Here is a 19831-nt window from a genome sequence, read left to right on the forward strand (position 1 = left end):
CGCATGCGTCCATAGGCAAGGTGCTCAACTAAATACCGTACTGAATATTGCAATCATATCAATATTGTTTTAGTTGAATATAATTAAAAAAATATTGAAAACACTAGTTTGGTAGATTAATTATTATGACATATTATTTTTACTGCTCAATTTTTGGAGTATTTTAAACTCCAAGCAAATACGCGAGCTACTAGTTGAGCACCTTATCTATGGACGCATGCGCAGTAGCATAAAAACGACAAGCAGCTGGGATGCTCTATCTTTATTCGACATGGGGTGTTTATCTTAAGTTTCTCTCGCTTTTATTTATCTTTAATCGTTGGCAGTCACTATTTGCGGGCATTTTTGCATAGGCACCTATATCTCATCATGTAGGGAAAGAATTAATCTTCAATTTGGTATGTATAACATGATAATACATTATGAACGTATATATTTAACGAAATTATACCTGTTTACACCTGGCTGACATTAGGTTGCGGCCAAGTGAGGGATGGCACCTTGAACTTTCTCGGTATCTCAGGTATATTTCTTTCTAATGAAATATATTTTTTAACAATTACAAGTGAACGTAATTGTTCAAAAATAAATAATTAATTACATTTTAATTAAAATTAATTGCGGCCAAATTTGGATGGCCACCTTTGCGGATCTGCATTGGTTTAGTTATAAATATCGATAAAAATTATATTTTATTAATCAAACATATGAACGTATAAATCACGCGGTCGGATCTCGTACTATTAGTACAGGCAATGTTAATGCAATTAACAATAACAAAGGTGAGACGGCTGTTTATGACCTCAGGTGTCTTTCTTAGAAATTTCGGCACTTCAAAATTTTAGTTTTGTAAGCTGATTATAAAAACAATTACACTTAAGTATGTTAATATTTCTTTGTTATAGAGTATGGCTGTTGCGATATAATGAGTGAATTAATGTATGGGTTTTGTGTTAAACCAAACAAATCTAACTATTTTACGTTATAGAGAGTTTTGCGTTATAACGAATAACGGTATAAACAGTTTCAAACTATTCTCCGTTTCTCACAGAAAGAGAGACTACCTAGATGGTGAACCAGCTTTTAATGTTACTAGTAGACAATAAAGGTATTATTTTCTTAAAGAAAGGGGTAGGCCGTGACGGGTCAGCGTTAATTGCAGGTCGCGTTGAAAGGTAAGCCACTTAGCATCGTAGGCACTAGTCACCGGCTTGTCCAACTTAAACAGCAGTAGGTATTCGTCGTTTTGATGCATATAAATAAACGTTTATATTTGCCTTCGTTCGTGGCTAACAGTTTTATTGGGCTGCTATTTATTTGAGATTGACTTCAAACAGTATCCTAAACTTTTAAGGAGCCGAATAAATTTAATGTTTTTGGCTTTATACATATAACTTATTTAACGGATATAAGCGCCAACATTCGCAAACATGTTTACATTATTAACATAACTCGACGAACGAGTGATTATCAATGTAGTGAAGTCTTGCTAATATTAAAAATTTGTATACGCTAAAATAACATTTGTTTAAATACTATCTATCTATCTTGTATAACATAATAATACTATATTAATTTACATTTTCAGAAACAAACATATGAACATTGTTCTATAATTTGTGCTTTCTGAATTTTCTATATATAAAACATTTTTTTCTATCAAATTAATCCATTATCGTATTTATATTTCCAATCATTTATATATATAATAACAAAAGAGCACACGAATTAATTAATATAGTTACTAGATATAATACAATAACAGATCACAATGATAATCATTCAGGACCGTAACAGCCATTCAAGTTTTTGCCAGGCTTGAAAAACAAAGGTTTAAATCTAAGTAACTTAAGTAAGTAATTATAATGTTGTTTTTATGCATTGTAGAAATCCACCTTTATTTACCAGTGTAAAGGAAACTAGCAAAAGGTAATTTGGAATTTGATCCCTTTTGATACCAGTCTTAAAACTGATCGATTACAGACTAAACCAAATATTTTTATGAAATAAAATTTGAATTAGTAAGGTATTTATTTGAGCAGCCTAATGTGTTAACCTAGGACTTAATTTAATTTCTTAATTAGAAAAATGAATTCACTCACCCAGTATAATAACGAATTCGTGGTTCAATATAAAGGCACGTGTCTATTATTCGATAAAATAATTTAATGTGTGATGGAATAAACGCCGTTACGCGTCTATCAAAATCGGCTCGAGCGTCGACAACACTACACACAGCGATCCTAGCTTCGGTTTGATTGATAAACAAACGAAGCAGCGCGCGCATTTTTCAACTAAATATCGCCAGCTCTAAAATGTGGTACCAAAATAATAATATTATTTATCCAAATATGTTTGTAATATAAATAACATTTTTTATAGAGAAATATGCATTACATACTTAAAATTTTTAAATAGATTAAATAATGATTTTGCCTTTTAATTCATTTATGACATTTATGTTTTATACCTGTGTTTTAGCAGACGGTTAATTTAGTCTGTACCCTTTGTAATATGTCATTTTACTAAACGTCACTTCTACGAAATTTATGTGACAGTGATTTATAAAAATCGCCAGGGTGCCGAATTTTCTATTAAAATTTTAATCAATAGCATTAATTAACAAAATATAATAAGGAGAAAAAAATAAGTATGGGTTACAAAATTCTAAAATTGGCTTCCTCTCCTTTTCGGGTAAGAAATCAACATTAATCTGATATCATATTATAATGTGTCATACAAATCTTATATTATGCAACCTATGATACAATCATAATAAAATTACATTAAATATATTTCGTTAAATGGATTGGAAATACTTTTTGAAACATGTTTTATCAACATGTATAAAATAACCTGTATCCCTAACTAGACGTCTGTATCAGGCTATTGCTGCAGTATTGACCTTCAAACATGTGACCGACTGTGAGATTACTTCTCGTCTATTATCAATTATGAATAAAATGAAAGTTATTTTTATTTCGCTAACTGTATCTTATATTGTGTGAATTTCCTCATTAAATTTTAGGCCACTAGTTATAGAAATGTAATGTTTGATCAATATGAAAATAAAATTAAACGATGTTGTAAAGAATGAAACTATAGATTTTTTTAAAGTCAGTATGAATATTAGAAAAGATATTTGTGTGTTATAGGTTACCATTTAAGTCTTAAGTTAAAAAACTTATGGATCAGCTTGTATCTGTGCACATGTTAAAGTATTTTTTTTTACAGAATGGAAGCCTCAGGATTGCAGTTAGGCAATATGCCACCACACATGAAGCAGATGTTGTTGTAATTGGTTCGGGCCCTGGCGGTTATGTCGCTGCCATCAAAGCTGCACAGTTAGGATTCAAGGTTTAAATCAATTAATGTTATAATGTACTTATTAGTGAAAAAATTTAGAAGTAAAAAAGGATGGAGTATTTAATAAAGTTAATTTTTAATTAACAAATATTAACTTTACTACAAGTAATAATAAATATTTTTCTAACTGTACCTTTTTATTTTAGACCATCTCAGTTGAAAAGGATCCTACACTAGGTGGAACATGTTTAAATGTGGGTTGTATTCCATCAAAGGCATTGCTCCACAATTCTCACTTATACCATATGGCAAAGCACGACTTTAAGCAAAGAGGTATTGAAGTTGGTCAATTATCCTTTAACTTTGACACTATGATGACTTACAAAACAAATGCAGTAAAGGCTCTGACTGGGGGAATCGCTATGCTTTTTAATAAGAACAAGGTAAGCGGTGATCGATTTAATAAATTGTTATGAGTTGATATTATGTTGTTACGAGCTAGGAGATCGTAACAATATTAACATAAATATTTTAATATTAGTGCTTATGAGCCACATAGATGGTAAAATAAGATGTAGTTGTCTGTTCACATTCAAACTCACATAAAGAGATATTTTAGTAAAATCTGCGAATATATAGATAGAAGAAAAAAATAAAATGTAATAAAACTATTTTGTTAATTTTGTAAAGTTGTTTAATTATGTGTTTACTTGTTTATCAATTAGGTAAAATTAGTCAGAGGCGTAGGATCAATAGTCGCACCAAACAAAGTCGAAGTAAAAGGAGAGAAGGGAGTCGAAACAATAAACACAAAAAACATTATTATTGCAACTGGATCAGAAGTTACGCCCTTCCCGGGTGTTACGGTCAGTAGTTTCCATTTTACTGTAATTCATTAAAGCACATTGCTTTAGATGTGAAAAACATTTTTGACTAAATTTCATGGGAATAATTAACTTAATTACTCATTAACTTATTTAGAATATTAATAGAGCATTAACAGATTACAAACTTTCTAAAAAAGTATAATTTATTTTGCATGTTTATCAATGTATGTTATTCCTATTGCCTCACGATTAGGTAAATTTGATTTTGTTCCATATGATTTTTACTTCCATTATTTCCTGTAAAATAGACTCTTTTACTTAATATAACATTATATAAATATATATTAATGGTTTTTTTTTAGTTTGACGAACAGCAAATCATTACATCCACCGGCGCCCTCGCGCTAAAAAAAGTTCCCAAGAAGATGTTGGTCATCGGGGCCGGCGTGATCGGTCTCGAGCTGGGCTCGGTGTACCAGAGGCTGGGCGCCGACGTCACCGCCATCGAATTCTTAGATACTATTGGAGGTAAAATGTTTCTATTTAACGGCGAAAGGAAAGTTTTATACGTAGATAAGTACGGAAGTAATAGAAATAACAGTTTTAGATTTAAAATTATGGCATATTATTGAATAAATATTTTGTTTTGAATAACCCAATTTCCAGGCGTCGGCATCGACGGTGAGGTGTCGAAGACGCTCGAGAAGCTGTTGACGAAGCAAGGAATGAAGTTCAAGCTCGGCACCAAAGTCACCTCCGTCAAGAAAGAGGGCGGAGCGGTGAAGGTCGGCGTCGAGGGTTCCAAGGGAGGGAACAAAGAGACGGTACTCTCGTTTGAACGTTCGGAGTGAAGGTATCTCTTAAACGGAACGATCTAGCGACCATTCGACAAAACTTACAGCTGGACTGCGACGTGGTGCTGATCTCCATCGGCCGCCGACCCTACACCCGGGACCTGGGGCTGGACAAGGCGGGCATCGCCCTGGACGACCGAGGCAGAGTGCCCGTCAACAACAAGTTCCAGACCACCGTCCCCGGGTAACCCTCGTCCGGCGGAGGACCGTCGATTCGACGATCTCCTCCGACAGAGTACACGAGCCTCCGTCTTTTCAGGATCTACGCGATCGGAGACTGCATCCACGGACCCATGCTGGCGCACAAGGCGGAGGACGAGGGGATCGTCTGCGTCGAGGGCATCAAGGTATCGCTCGGCCGATCTGGTTTGGATGTAACGTTTACTGCCAGTTCTCTAATCGAGGTCGGACACGTTTGCGAGAAACCGCAGCCCTCGCGTCTCGCTTTAAGATCGGTAATCGTAATATAATTGATGAATGAGACCTTTCCAGGGTATGCCCGTGCACTTCAACTACGACGCGATCCCTTCGGTCATCTACACTTCGCCCGAGGTGGGCTGGGTCGGCAAGTCGGAGGAGGATCTCAAGAAAGAGGTATGTCCGGTCGAGTCCGCCCGCGACCGAGCCTCGTCGACGAACGTCCGGGCTGATCGACTAATATTTCGCAGGGCAAGGCGTACAAGGTGGGCAAGTTCCCGTTTCTGGCCAACTCCCGAGCCAAGACCAACGGAGAGGCCGAGGGCTTCGTCAAGGTGTTGGCCGACAAGGCCACCGACGTCATCCTCGGCACGCACATCATCGGGCCGGTGAGTCGCTTCGCCGACTCTCGTTTATCTATCTTTGAAACGAACGCCCTGACCGATTCTCCTTCCTCAGGGCGGCGGCGAGCTCATCAACGAGGCCGTGCTGGCTCAAGAGTACGGCGCGGCGGCCGAAGACGTCGCTCGGGTCTGCCACGCCCATCCCGTGAGTGTCTCGGTCTTCACCGTGGTCTCTGTATAAAAGTCGACGACTAATATCCGTTTCAATCTCTTTCCAGACGTGCGCTGAAGCTCTGCGGGAGGCGAATCTGGCCGCGTACTCCGGGAAACCGATCAACTTCTAGTTACTTTAGCGTGTGCGAATTCGTTTCCCGTCTCTCGAGAGGATCCGGCGGAAGGCCGCCCGTCGACGATCTCGTGTCGTCCCGTGTACTTTATTTATTATGAAAATAGTGAAACTGCCGTTTATGTCGACAGACGCGTTCATTCCGTTACCGAAAATGTAAATGTTCGTAATTGATGTACTTTTAATTTTTGTAAATAGTTCTATGGACCCTTGTTTTTATTCAAATATTAATTAAAATAATTTATATCGAACTCGTAGTTTTGAGCGCCCTCGACCCTCGAGCGGATCGGGCTAGAGTTTTACGACGTCGAATGAAATGAAATTCTCGATTCCGCGAGATGTCGAGATCTCGCGAGATCTCGAATAGTTTCGAAAACCCGATTGTTTAAGTCGAAAGACTAAAACGCGATAAAAACTGTTTTATCAGTTTTCATCGCTGATCCTGTTTTTAAAGTTAATTTAAATACACATTATTTTATAAGAAAACATTTATGATAACTGTTCCTATTATTTGAAATAAATCACGAAACTAATACATTAGTAATTTTTAAAACGACCTTCGCAGAATTCACCGGAATAAAAAGTTATTTCCAGAAATACATCTATCTACCTATCCTAGATGTTTAGCAGTAATTTTGGGAATAGCTTAAGCAAAGAGTGTGGAGAGTGCTGTCCGATAGGTGGCATCTCATGTCGGTCCCTTGCTCCCCGTCACTCACATAGATTCATCTCTTTTTGTATGATTGACTCTTATCTCTCTAATCTCCCAGAAACACGTGAAGGACTCGGCCGCTCGCTCTCTCTTAGAGTACCTTTTCGATATTGAAGAGCCGTGTTGGTTTTTATAGCGGCAACACGTAAATTCAAATCCTCTGCAATCATCGAAAGAGGCGACTCGTCTCAGTTTACTGTTGCTGTAAAAGTGAGGATATCTGGAAAATTGAAAATTTTGCCGCAACCGTTCCACGTCATCTTTAACATTAAAGGGATGTTCAAATACACGACGTTGCCGTTGCATTATTCGACGAAGAGTTTTGATCCTGCTGCCACTTAACCTCGTGAATTCTCCGAGATCGGGATTGCATTCTTTTATTACACCTGACGAGTTAGAAATGAAAGACGTTTCGTTGTCTATCTTATATTACTTTTCACAATTATGTGACGTCACGGATCAAACGCAATTCAGCTAAACTATGACAAAATAATAGGTCGATTTAACATCGTGAGAATTCAGTTACAAAGTAAACTATAACAAACAAAACGGGTTTCGTTGACTAGATCGATTCTCAATGACAGATATAAAGATGAAGTTTTCCATCGATTTAAGAACGGGTATTAGATATGGAGGCTAACGATTTAAATAAAAACACGGGATTCCAAATAAGTCAAACGTCTAGTCGGGAGATGAAGAGAAGAATTTTATATTAATCGGTTCTTCATCCCCAGGCGTCTAACACTTCGCTGCACACGGTCAGGTAGAACTTCGGCGTCAGAATGTCGTCGTACTTCGCGCAGTCGTCGGAGAACAAAACGGCGGAAGCCAAAGTCGTGGCGTTCCTCTCCGTCGACTTCCGCAAAACCTCTTCCAAGCGTTCGATCGACAGATCGTTCTCCAGGAAGAAGTCCCTCGAGAGCCCGAAACACGTCTCCCAGAGCTCGGCGTCGACGGGGAACGACGTCATGCACTCGTCGACGATCCGCGCGGCTCGGACCGACGCGTCGACGGCCTCCGCGTCGACGTCGACGGCGGGCGTCGGCCTCGCCTCTCCCCGCAGATATTTCCGCTCGTCGCAGCGGCAGGGCAGGCTCCGATACGCGCCGGCGTCGACCGCCGGGGGCGGGCGCTCGTTCAAGATCGCCGTCGATATGTCCTTGATCCGTTTCGTGACGGCGCTCGATATGAGGATCTGCAGCTCGTCCCGCTTCCTCGAGGACTCGGCGTCGTCGAGGGGTTCGCGGTGCGCCAGAAACGGCCGGTCTTCCGCTCCCGCGGAGGGGCGGTCGCGGTCGGCCAGCAGGTGTCGGAGCGCGGCCGCGTGGTCGCCCGTGTGGAGGGCCAGCTTGGCCGCCACGTTCGGGTTCGACGCGACGGCGCTCCCGTCGATCCAGGGCTCGAGGGCGACGACGAGGTCTTCCGCCCAGAACTCGTCGCGGAAGCGCGCCGCGGAGGCGAGCGGGTCGGGCGAGGACCGGACCGGCCCGCGCCGGACTCGCTCGAGGTCGAAGGCGAGGAGCGACTCGATCCGGTCGAGGTGGTGGAAGAGGAAGCGGTCGGCGTTCCTGGAGGCGGGGATCTTGATGACCCGCCTCGTCGTCTTCATCACGACGACGCGGCCGCCGAAGCTCTCTCTCTCGTCGTTTCCCTGGCGAACGAGAAAAAGGCTAGCGGGCGATTCCGTCGTCGAGATGACGTGGAATCGTCGGACGGGAGACGCACCTGCGAATGCATGTTGCCCGTGGCGTAGATCCGTCCGTCGCGGTCGACGTAGACCGTGAAGTCTCCTCCGCAGGCCACCGTGTCCCCGCTCCGACCCTCCGTCTCCTCTTCCGCGTCGCGGCTCTCGGCCCTCGGCTCCGCTCGGCGCTCGGGGCGGATCGCCACCTCCGTGGGGACGTGGACTTGCTTCCGGTCGCCGCTGCCTGAAAAGGAAGACGGACGTCTCTCGTTGAACGTGGATTCGTTTCGCATTCCCCTCGATCTCACCGAACGATTCGAACGCTTACCGAGTTGTCCGTCGAAGTTCAGCCCCCAAGTGTAGAGGGCGCCGGCGTGGTTCATGATGCAGGAGTGGTGCCACCCGGCGGATATCTGGAACGTCATTCGTTAGGGGAACTTATTCGAGGTTTACCTCGTAGTCCGCTAAGAGTGGCGGTTGAAGGTTCCGAGTTCGAGTCGGCGGAATTGAGATATGGGAACACACACCACACTAACGAAACACATACAGACACTTACAATAACACACACAATAATGTGCCTGAATCACAAGTGTGCAGAACATTCAAAGGGAGACGTTAGAGTTTAGTTTAGAACTGACGTTGGTCTTGACTTGATTCTATTTAAGGCTCTATCCTAGCACGAATTGCTGTATCAGTGTCTCGAGGTGGATTGCGGGGCGCCGGCACGTAATAACAATTAGTAATGTAAAACATTAAATTAATGTATTTTTTTTTCTGAATTACTTGGCTTGCGATGAGATATATCGTTTAAATTTCAAAATCATGTTCTATGTACATTTTCGTCATAAAATGAATTCAAAGTGTCAAAAATTGGCTATGTTTGGATTTTTTTTTTCTATCGAGCGAAATTATTTGAATCGTGTATCGATCTTTCAAAATGGAAACATACACTCCTCAACTCCATCATATATTATTTTCTATTCGCCCTACTTTAAGAACAGCCCTGCGATTCTGTAACTCACTTTTCGAACTCACACAGCGGTTTTTGTAGCGGCGATAAGAATAAACTACAAGATAAGGAGCTTGTAGTTTATTGTTTATCAGAATGCCAAATCATAAAATGACTGCTTCACGACTGATTTGAGCGCGACCGCCGCTACAAAAACCGCTGTGTGAGTTCGAAAAATGAGTTACAGAATCGCAGGGCTGAACACGACAAGCGGAAAGAAACAATGTACTTTTTTGGAGTTTGGCGGTCCTTGAGAAAATTCACTTGACTTCAAACATTTGATAAATCTAGCAAGTTATTTAAATTTTGTTAACAAAGATAACGTCAATCAGGCGACGTCTATCGCGTCGCGATTGCAAATAAACGAAAGCCAGTGTTATTACTTGAACGACAGATGTTTGAAGAAATGGCGGTAAATTCGTTCGAGTCTGTCAACATGGACAGAATACTGAGGGTTCCAGACAACTCTACCATATTCCAAAATGCTACGGACCAGAGAATTGAATAATGAATATGGCTTTACGTTTTTTAAACATTTAGTCGATCGTCTTATGAAACCTAGCAATTTAGAAGCTTTATTGACTATGGCGTTATATCTAATGCAGTATGAAAGATAAATTTCTATCGAGTATTACTCCCAAATCCCTTATCACATCGATCACATCTGAGTACTACTACTCAGATTATAGTATATTTAGAGGGGACTGGTAGTTTCTTTTTAGCAAAAGTAGTTTGCGTACATTTTTTGGAATTATAATCATTTTGTTATTTATGATCGCCCCACCTCTGTAATACCACGACATCACTCTACAATAACTCCACGTCTCGAGCGCTATTAATTAATTACTTTAAAAATGTTCATATCGTCCGCATACAAACAAAAATTACAAAAAGAGTAAATAGGACCAAGAAGAGAACCTTGTGAAACACCTGAGGTGTAAGTGTATGATTGCGATTCTATACCACCAACTGAGTTCTATTCGCAACAACGGTCGTAAATACAAAATAACCACGTAAGTATTAAACTGTAAAAATGCCAATAGAGTGTAGAGAGATAGATAATCCACTGATATTGCCTAATTATTAATTTTTATTGTATATTCTTACCATTCACTATATTTAAATGATTATTTATGATTGCGATTCTATACCACCAACTGAGTTCTATTCGCAACAACGGTCGTAAATACAAAATAACCACGTAAGTATTAAACTGTAAAAATGCCAATAGAGTGTAGAGAGATAGATAATCCACTGATATTGCCTAATTATTAATTTTTATTGTATATTCTTACCATTCACTATATTTAAATGATTATTTATGATTGCGATTCTATACCACCAACTGAGTTCTATTCGCAACAACGGTCGTAAATACAAAATAACCACGTAAGTATTAAACTGTAAAAATGCCAATAGAGTGTAGAGAGATAGATAATCCACTGATATTGCCTAATTATTAATTTTTATTGTATATTCTTACCATTCACTATATTTAAATGATTATTTATGATTGCGATTCTATACCACCAACTGAGTTCTATTCGCAACAACGGTCGTAAATACAAAATAACCACGTAAGTATTAAACTGTAAAAATGCCAATAGAGTGTAGAGAGATAGATAATCCACTGATATTGCCTAATTATTAATTTTTATTGTATATTCTTACCATTCACTATATTTAAATGATTATTTATGATTGCGATTCTATACCACCAACTGAGTTCTATTCGCAACAACGGTCGTAAATACAAAATAACCACGTAAGTATTAAACTGTAAAAATGCCAATAGAGTGTAGAGAGATAGATAATCCACTGATATTGCCTAATTATTAATTTTTATTGTATATTCTTACCATTCACTATATTTAAATGATTATTTATGATTGCGATTCTATACCACCAACTGAGTTCTATTCGCAACAACGGTCGTAAATACAAAATAACCACGTAAGTATTAAACTGTAAAAATGCCAATAGAGTGTAGAGAGATAGATAATCCACTGATATTGCCTAATTATTAATTTTTATTGTATATTCTTACCATTCACTATATTTAAATGATTATTTATGATTGCGATTCTATACCACCAACTGAGTTCTATTCGCAACAACGGTCGTAAATACAAAATAACCACGTAAGTATTAAACTGTAAAAATGCCAATAGAGTGTAGAGAGATAGATAATCCACTGATATTGCCTAATTATTAATTTTTATTGTATATTCTTACCATTCACTATATTTAAATGATTATTTATGATTGCGATTCTATACCACCAACTGAGTTCTATTCGCAACAACGGTCGTAAATACAAAATAACCACGTAAGTATTAAACTGTAAAAATGCCAATAGAGTGTAGAGAGATAGATAATCCACTGATATTGCCTAATTATTAATTTTTATTGTATATTCTTACCATTCACTATATTTAAATGATTATTTATGATTGCGATTCTATACCACCAACTGAGTTCTATTCGCAACAACGGTCGTAAATACAAAATAACCACGTAAGTATTAAACTGTAAAAATGCCAATAGAGTGTAGAGAGATAGATAATCCACTGATATTGCCTAATTATTAATTTTTATTGTATATTCTTACCATTCACTATATTTAAATGATTATTTATGATTGCGATTCTATACCACCAACTGAGTTCTATTCGCAACAACGGTCGTAAATACAAAATAACCACGTAAGTATTAAACTGTAAAAATGCCAATAGAGTGTAGAGAGATAGATAATCCACTGATATTGCCTAATTATTAATTTTTATTGTATATTCTTACCATTCACTATATTTAAATGATTATTTATGATTGCGATTCTATACCACCAACTGAGTTCTATTCGCAACAACGGTCGTAAATACAAAATAACCACGTAAGTATTAAACTGTAAAAATGCCAATAGAGTGTAGAGAGATAGATAATCCACTGATATTGCCTAATTATTAATTTTTATTGTATATTCTTACCATTCACTATATTTAAATGATTATTTATGATTGCGATTCTATACCACCAACTGAGTTCTATTCGCAACAACGGTCGTAAATACAAAATAACCACGTAAGTATTAAACTGTAAAAATGCCAATAGAGTGTAGAGAGATAGATAATCCACTGATATTGCCTAATTATTAATTTTTATTGTATATTCTTACCATTCACTATATTTAAATGATTATTTATGATTGCGATTCTATACCACCAACTGAGTTCTATTCGCAACAACGGTCGTAAATACAAAATAACCACGTAAGTATTAAACTGTAAAAATGCCAATAGAGTGTAGAGAGATAGATAATCCACTGATATTGCCTAATTATTAATTTTTATTGTATATTCTTACCATTCACTATATTTAAATGATTATTTATGATTGCGATTCTATACCACCAACTGAGTTCTATTCGCAACAACGGTCGTAAATACAAAATAACCACGTAAGTATTAAACTGTAAAAATGCCAATAGAGTGTAGAGAGATAGATAATCCACTGATATTGCCTAATTATTAATTTTTATTGTATATTCTTACCATTCACTATATTTAAATGATTATTTATGATTGCGATTCTATACCACCAACTGAGTTCTATTCGCAACAACGGTCGTAAATACAAAATAACCACGTAAGTATTAAACTGTAAAAATGCCAATAGAGTGTAGAGAGATAGATAATCCACTGATATTGCCTAATTATTAATTTTTATTGTATATTCTTACCATTCACTATATTTAAATGATTATTTATGATTGCGATTCTATACCACCAACTGAGTTCTATTCGCAACAACGGTCGTAAATACAAAATAACCACGTAAGTATTAAACTGTAAAAATGCCAATAGAGTGTAGAGAGATAGATAATCCACTGATATTGCCTAATTATTAATTTTTATTGTATATTCTTACCATTCACTATATTTAAATGATTATTTATGATTGCGATTCTATACCACCAACTGAGTTCTATTCGCAACAACGGTCGTAAATACAAAATAACCACGTAAGTATTAAACTGTAAAAATGCCAATAGAGTGTAGAGAGATAGATAATCCACTGATATTGCCTAATTATTAATTTTTATTGTATATTCTTACCATTCACTATATTTAAATGATTATTTATGATTGCGATTCTATACCACCAACTGAGTTCTATTCGCAACAACGGTCGTAAATACAAAATAACCACGTAAGTATTAAACTGTAAAAATGCCAATAGAGTGTAGAGAGATAGATAATCCACTGATATTGCCTAATTATTAATTTTTATTGTATATTCTTACCATTCACTATATTTAATTGATTATTTAATGAGGACTCGATGTAAACGTTACGACTTTAGATTCTATCGAGGTCTACCATATTTCTGTCATTGATAAGGTTTTGTTATTATTATTATTAAAAGATGTCATCGAAAACCCACCTGCACGATCCTGCCTCGCACGTGTTGCGTGTCCACGAGCTGCGGCACGAGATGGGTCTCTTGGGAGAGAGGCGCGGCGGACGAAGAAAGAGAAGAAGAAGAGTTGCTTCTGCGGGTGTGAGCGGCCCGCACTTGCTGCGGACTGGCGCCCCACAGCCACACGCCCTTGGCGGTCAGAGCCAGGTTGTGGAAGTACCCCGCGGCGATCGACTCCGCGGGGTCCGCGAGGGCCACCCTGAGCGGGACGGAGCTCTTGTCCCTGCCCCCCGTCCCGAGCTGCCCGAACACGCCGGCCCCGGCGGCCCACACCTCGCCGTTCATCATCAGCACCACCGTGTGGCAGGCCCCGCAGCACACGTCGAGGACCTGCGAGAGACGAGCGGGACGTTAACCGTCTGCCAAACGCCCGAAAGATCTCGGGTGCCCCGAAACTGACCTTTCTTCCTTGGAACCTGGTGACCAGCTGCGGGACGCAGTGGTCGTCGATGCTCCCCAAGCAGAGTTGGCCGTGAACGCCCCATCTGAGCATCGTTCGCTTATCAATAAGGTGTGGCATTCTTTAATCACTAAAAGTCAACTTACAAATCGAGACCTGTTCTAGGTCTTGATGATTTTAAAAGTCTCACCCCCAAGTGTAAAGTCTTCCGCCCAAGTCGACGGCGGCAGAGTGGTAATGCCCCGCAGCGATGCGAGTGAGCGGGGCGTCCCAGGTTCGCGTCACGAGCGTGAGAGCTCCGTTGGCGGATGCCGAATCCCCGACGCCGCCCGCCCACGAGCTGCCCACGCCCAGTTGCCCGTACGAGTTGTCGCCGGCGCTGTAAATCTATAGGGCGGGGGATGAATATGGAGTCGATCGACTTCGCTCTCGAATTGAGATAAAGCATTACGCGATTCGCGACGAACCCCGTTCTCGGTCAACAACAGCGTGTGGTGCCTCCCGCAGGCCACGTCCGTGACCCGCCCCACGAGCTCCGCGTCCACCGGAGTCTGGGCTATCATGACCTTGGCCTTGCCCTCGTCGACGACGGCCCAGTGGCCCAGGCCGCACGCCAGGGCCCGCTTCGGGGTCCAGCCGTCTCGCCAAGTGGCGGGTTCTCTGGGGCCCCGGGTTCCGATCTCCGGGCGAGGGAGGCGGGCCTCGAGGGCGCACACTACGCGCACGAACGTAGATATCAGCTGGAGCATTCGCGTGGTCTGAAATTGGGGAGTTACATCGTCAGCGAAAGAAAAGACAAACACGAAGTGCGAAGACCTCCGACACGTTTCCGACTCACGTAGACGGACGTGATCCCCTGCCTCAAGTCCCGCATGACGGGCCGCAACTGGTCTTGCAGGGGATTCAACCACAGGCACAAACGCTGAAAGCGAAAACGTTTCAAATAAATTCGAGTTTAGAAGACGTGAACGGCGTTCGACGCGAGGGAGTCGCCCGTTTTACCTTCAATAGAATGGTGTCGAAGGAGTCGCATCGGTCGGCGAGGAAGTCGAAGAGCCACTGGGCGTTGTGAGCCAGGAGCAGAGGCACCAGACACCTGTGCCGCAAGAGACAGGCGAGTGCCCCGCGACAGAGGCGGCTCCTGGCCTTGAGGGCGGCCAGCAGCAGCTCGGGCCGCCCCCGCCGGACGCTGAACACGGGCGCCAAATCCCACAGCCCCGTGGCTGCGGCGACGCAGGTGAGCTCGGCCAGCTCGGTCGCGCCGAGGTTCGTGAATTTCACATCCCTGAAAAGAACGTCCCGCCTGAGACCTCCGGGCGACCGGACCCGCCCCGGGCGACGAAGAGATTCGGTCACTCACGCCTCGAACTTCTCCTCGCTGTTAGTTCTGATCCTGAGCAGGAGAGCCAAGAGCTTAGCGGTGACGGCCGCGTCGCCCAGACTGCCGACGTCGCTGGTCTGCTTGTACATGGACAGCTCGTGCACGTGTCCGAATACACCCAAACGAGCAATCCAGCCGTCGGGTTGACTCTGGAATGTGCTCTGGTCGTCGATTACCATTTTCTACCAATTTCAATGTAGGACTTCATTTGTAATGATTGGCAAATGAAACACCGCTGACCTCGGTTGGTCATAAATTAATTAATCGTACTTCAATCTCTTAGTTGAGCAGTGTTTTTTATTTATTTATTTCATTTAAAAAGGCACCAACGAAACATTATTGAGAGTTCACGAGTAATTTTGTATTTGTGGCACTGGAAGCAAGTTTGTGAATTTATCATTAAAAAACTCAACTAAAGCGTCAGACAGACCTGCGAGAGCGAGTAGAGATAGTGCGCCGGCGCCACCTTCCCGCGGGACATGAGCAGGTCCGCCGAGGCCCTGAGCAGAGTGGGGACGGGAGCCCCCAGCGCCGCACACGACCTCTCGGCGCCTCCGCCCCCGCGCACGATCAGCCCCACCAGCCACTCGCAGGGTTCGCTCCTGAGGACGCGGTCGTTCTTTAGCCGTTCGGAACGCCCGTTCGTACGTTCGCTCGTTCGTTTACACTCACACGGTGTTCAGGACGTACGCTCCGCAAGAGGTGATCACCAAGCAGGGCTCTAATATAAACCGCGGAAGCTGCAAGTCGCACACGAACGTGGGTTCCTTCCAAGGGCCGGTCGCCGAGGAGGGCTCCTTGGCGGACATGAGGTACGCCTTGTGCACGTCGCCGATGACTTCCGCCGCCCACAGCCCGGACGGGTCCCGCTTAGCGCCGAGAAGCGTTTCTCCCTACGACCCATTTCGTACTTTCACTCGACGCCATCGACGTAAGTCTACCTGACCCCGTGCCTCCCTACTCACTTGAATAACTGAGAAGTGGGCGCTGTGCACTTCCAGCTCGTTCTTCCTTATCAGGTACAGCAGCCTCTGAGACCACAGCCCCTGGATGTACTGTCCGTCCTTTTTTATCAGTGGCCTCAGACTTCTCGTGGCCACGTCCTCCGCTGGACTTTCCAACTTTCGAGAATATGCAATAATTTAATTTGTCAAATAAAACTACAAAATGCATACACAGCGATAAAAGTAAACGCCTCCACAACTTACGTGCAATACAAAAGACCTCGATCTATTACACTGTGAGGTGTGAACACTCAGTACTTCAGTAATAACTGGCGACACTCAGTATCCAAGTCATACTTACGATAAGTGTACCTTCGTTTAATTCAAACGCTGTCAAGAAGTGACGGCCGCTAACATATTGTGCTGTTAGAGCCCAATTGTTGGAACCTTTTCTAAAAGTTGGTAAATACTCCATTGGTTTCAGCACATACTCTACTGTTTGTTGTTTATTTTCATCTAAAAATCACATACATAATTGTATTAAAAATTAAGTTCTGAAATGTGAAATATTTAAAAATGAATTTATAAAGACAAACAATAAACACAGGGGTTTGATATTAATATATAAAAACACCAAATCTTGATTAACCTTTAGATCCTCCTTGGATTAGCAGAGTAATTTTGTCTTTTGAAAGTTGTCGTATATAAGACATGAAACTTTCCTTTTTGTCTTTGTCATTTTGAGCTCTCATTTGGGTAAGCCAATTGTATCCAACAGATCTGTGCTCCAAAACTAGTTTCCATTGTTGGGAAGGGCCATTAGAGATCTGAAATATGTTCATGACAAAAGCAATAAAAGACTGTACTTACGACATAAAGGTCTTTACGCAGACTGAGCTTAAATACATCTAGTCCAATTACAGTCCAAGAAGTTACAAACTTTGTTAGAAGACAAGGTTTGGAATATTGGGCATTGATATAGAGAACTAACTTAAGTCCATTTAAGTATTTCTGAATCAATTTAACTTAGAGCTCTTAAAAAAATTGTATGTCCCAATTCATAAATGCTGGCAAGCACATACAGTTGCACACAGCAGTACCACTTAACATTAGTTGAGCCTCTTGCCTGTTTGCCTCTGTTTAGATTTAAAAACTATAAAATATTTACTTACCAGTAAGGCTAACAGGTCTAATGAGTCATCAAAACACATTTGCAACTCATTAACTTCCCCTGTCACCTTTGTTTCACCTACAATGCTCTGGGATTCTAAAGCGTAGAATGTTATAGTCCCATTCTGCAATAATATAAAGTATTCATAACTATAGACATTTTAAGAGATTCTTTAATGTTATCTTAAATATCCAATTATGTTATAATTATATTCCACAAATACCTTTGAGCCTATTATGATGATATTCTCTGATTCCTTAGTAAGCCACCATACTACAGATGTTGGTTGAGGTATCTCAGCAAGGGGTAAGACTGTAACACTTGACAGTGACCACTTACAATCAAATGTGTATTGAGGGACAAAGAGAGGTAGGAAAGGAACAAGTAGCACCTTCTGATCACTGACAATAAAAACCCAAGTACCACTTGGTTCAAAACACATGCTGTATACGGGGTTATCAATGAAATCCCAGTCATACACACTATCAAACCTCTCTGACTGTGGATTTATATACAGAAACATCAATTCCTTGTCACTTGAAAGAGCCAAAAATTTCTTCAGTCCTATTTCGTAAAAGCTGTGGTTTACAATGTCCAGATGAACTAACACATCTAATTTAAATAGTCCTGAGAAATCTAAATGATCACTCTGCTGTGCCATTTTGTTTGTATTTATGGTTTTTAAGTTAATAATTTTTACTTAATTATTATGTTGACAGATATTTATTTATTTTCTTATAGATCAATTTTTATCTACATTCAGACATTTTATAATGTATTTTAAAAAACATAACAAATCTGATAGTTACGTTTTACCTAATTCACAAAATATAATTTAAAAAACTACGTATAATGAAAAAACGTCTACATACGAGAGTATTTCTTTAATATATTTTACGTATTACATTTATCTATATCTATTTATCTTTATTAAAGCGCGTTTAAACAAAACATTTATGATTTATCGTATCATTTATAAATTATAATAAATATACAGTTTATACGTCAAATAATTTTTCTTATTTTTTTTACAAACTCTAAATTGAAGATTGTCATCTGCCATAGTATTTAACCTGTCATCAACACTAGATATCAAAATATAACAATATGTAATTTTTTAGACCGTATGAACTCTGTATATACGTGCCCGAGCCATCGTTTTTACAAATTGAACTTACCGATATTCTGTCAGTTCATTAAAAATAACGTGCATTTTTTGATACTTTTTTTTTCAATTTTTTGTTAGCCCAGGTAGAAATACATTTGGATTTGTTCGCGTCTTCCACACCAAAGAATTCAAGGGTATGTGAGGCTCCACTCACTCCAGGCATCTTTCTCCACTAGAAGCCCTAGGAGTTGCATTCGCAGTTATTTGGGACCTTAGCGATATCGTAATCATAGTGTGGCGTAATTATATTATCGTCATAATATAGTTTACTACATGGCTGGTGCTAATTCAATGAACCTACTCATCTCTAATTCTCTCCGTCGTATTAAAGAGGAAATTATCTTTCAACGAAAATCCATTTAGAAATAACATGACGAACAAACATATAAATAATATGGCCATTTGACATGATAAACTTTTGTATTTTATTGTTCTCATCTAACCACAATAATTTTTCGTTCAATTTGGATAATTTCATAAAGACGTGCTACTTTTATTTATATTTAATATCTGGCAATGAATTCGTGTAGTTTAGGAAATTCGAAACAGCTGACTGTCGACCTACTTAAATATTGTCACTGTTTTTTTTTTTTTGGAGTTTATGGGTATCTAGACTTTTAGGCCAAATTGTCACTGTTTACCTAATGCTAGTAGTGCCAACTTGGGGGTTTTCCCCCCAAATTTAGGTGGAAACAAAACGTCCAAGTAGGTACTAAAAGCTTGATAAATAATATATAAAAAGAAAACGAGGAAAAATTAAAAAATTCATGCCAATAAAATTTACGAAA

General features: G+C 40.2%; 2 protein-coding genes across 5 annotated transcripts; one reads left to right on the forward strand and one right to left on the reverse strand.

The window, feature by feature from the left end:
- The first annotated feature begins 2533 nt into the window (after positions 1–2533).
- On the forward strand, positions 2534–6345 carry LOC125051057 (dihydrolipoyl dehydrogenase). Its single transcript, XM_047651198.1, has 12 exons — positions 2534–2694; positions 3235–3357; positions 3513–3749; positions 4032–4172; positions 4496–4661; positions 4800–4957; positions 5035–5171; positions 5247–5334; positions 5480–5581; positions 5656–5793; positions 5864–5953; positions 6027–6345. The coding sequence occupies exons 1-12, from the start codon at positions 2653–2655 to the stop codon at positions 6090–6092; spliced, it is 1488 nt and encodes a 495-aa protein (XP_047507154.1). The 5' UTR covers positions 2534–2652; the 3' UTR covers positions 6093–6345.
- An 871-nt stretch (positions 6346–7216) lies between these two features.
- LOC125051054 lies at positions 7217–18867 on the reverse strand. Of its 4 annotated transcripts, XR_007117240.1 has the most exons (18): positions 18099–18867; positions 17877–17999; positions 17354–17531; positions 17066–17220; positions 16726–16881; positions 16433–16653; positions 16191–16362; positions 15740–15909; positions 15382–15664; positions 15218–15301; positions 14847–15137; positions 14570–14766; positions 14380–14464; positions 13944–14309; positions 8819–8903; positions 8532–8734; positions 7444–8457; positions 7217–7409 (listed from the first exon to the last, which is right to left on the reverse strand). XR_007117240.1 is itself a non-coding variant. In XM_047651189.1 (17 exons), exons 1-17 carry the CDS (start codon positions 18534–18536, stop codon positions 7531–7533), a joined length of 4134 nt encoding a protein of 1377 aa, XP_047507145.1. In that variant the 5' UTR covers positions 18537–18867; the 3' UTR covers positions 7217–7530. The 4 variants fall into 4 exon arrangements, 3 of the variants coding, with proteins under 3 accessions (XP_047507145.1, XP_047507147.1, XP_047507146.1); XM_047651189.1 differs by having other exon boundaries at positions 7217–8457; XM_047651191.1 differs by having other exon boundaries at positions 7217–8457; positions 17877–18024; positions 18099–18212.
- Positions 18868–19831: the final 964 nt, after the last annotated feature.

The sequence above is a fragment of the Pieris napi genome, chromosome 7 (genome assembly GCF_905475465.1).
Source record: "Pieris napi chromosome 7, ilPieNapi1.2, whole genome shotgun sequence".
NCBI lineage: Eukaryota > Metazoa > Arthropoda > Insecta > Lepidoptera > Pieridae > Pieris > Pieris napi.

Excerpts from the sequence above, each read along its gene's own strand:
- LOC125051057 (XM_047651198.1), top strand. The coding sequence starts at position 2,653 with ATGGGTTACAAAATTCTAAAATTGGCTTCCTCTCCTTTTCGG. Across the intron at positions 2,695-3,234 it reads TGGCTTCCTCTCCTTTTCGG|AATGGAAGCCTCAGGATTGC; the intron begins GTAAGAAATCAA and ends TTTTTTTTACAG. Across the intron at positions 5,954-6,026 it reads GGGTCTGCCACGCCCATCCC|ACGTGCGCTGAAGCTCTGCG; the intron begins GTGAGTGTCTCG and ends ATCTCTTTCCAG.
- LOC125051054 (XM_047651189.1), bottom strand. The coding sequence starts at position 18,536 with ATGGCACAGCAGAGTGATCATTTAGATTTCTCAGGACTATTTAAATTA. Across the intron at positions 16,363-16,432 it reads GCGTACGTCCTGAACACCGT|GAGCGAACCCTGCGAGTGGC; the intron begins GTGAGTGTAAAC and ends CCGCGTCCTCAG. Across the intron at positions 14,465-14,569 it reads GGAAGACTTTACACTTGGGG|ATGGGGCGTTCACGGCCAAC; the intron begins GTGAGACTTTTA and ends AACGATGCTCAG.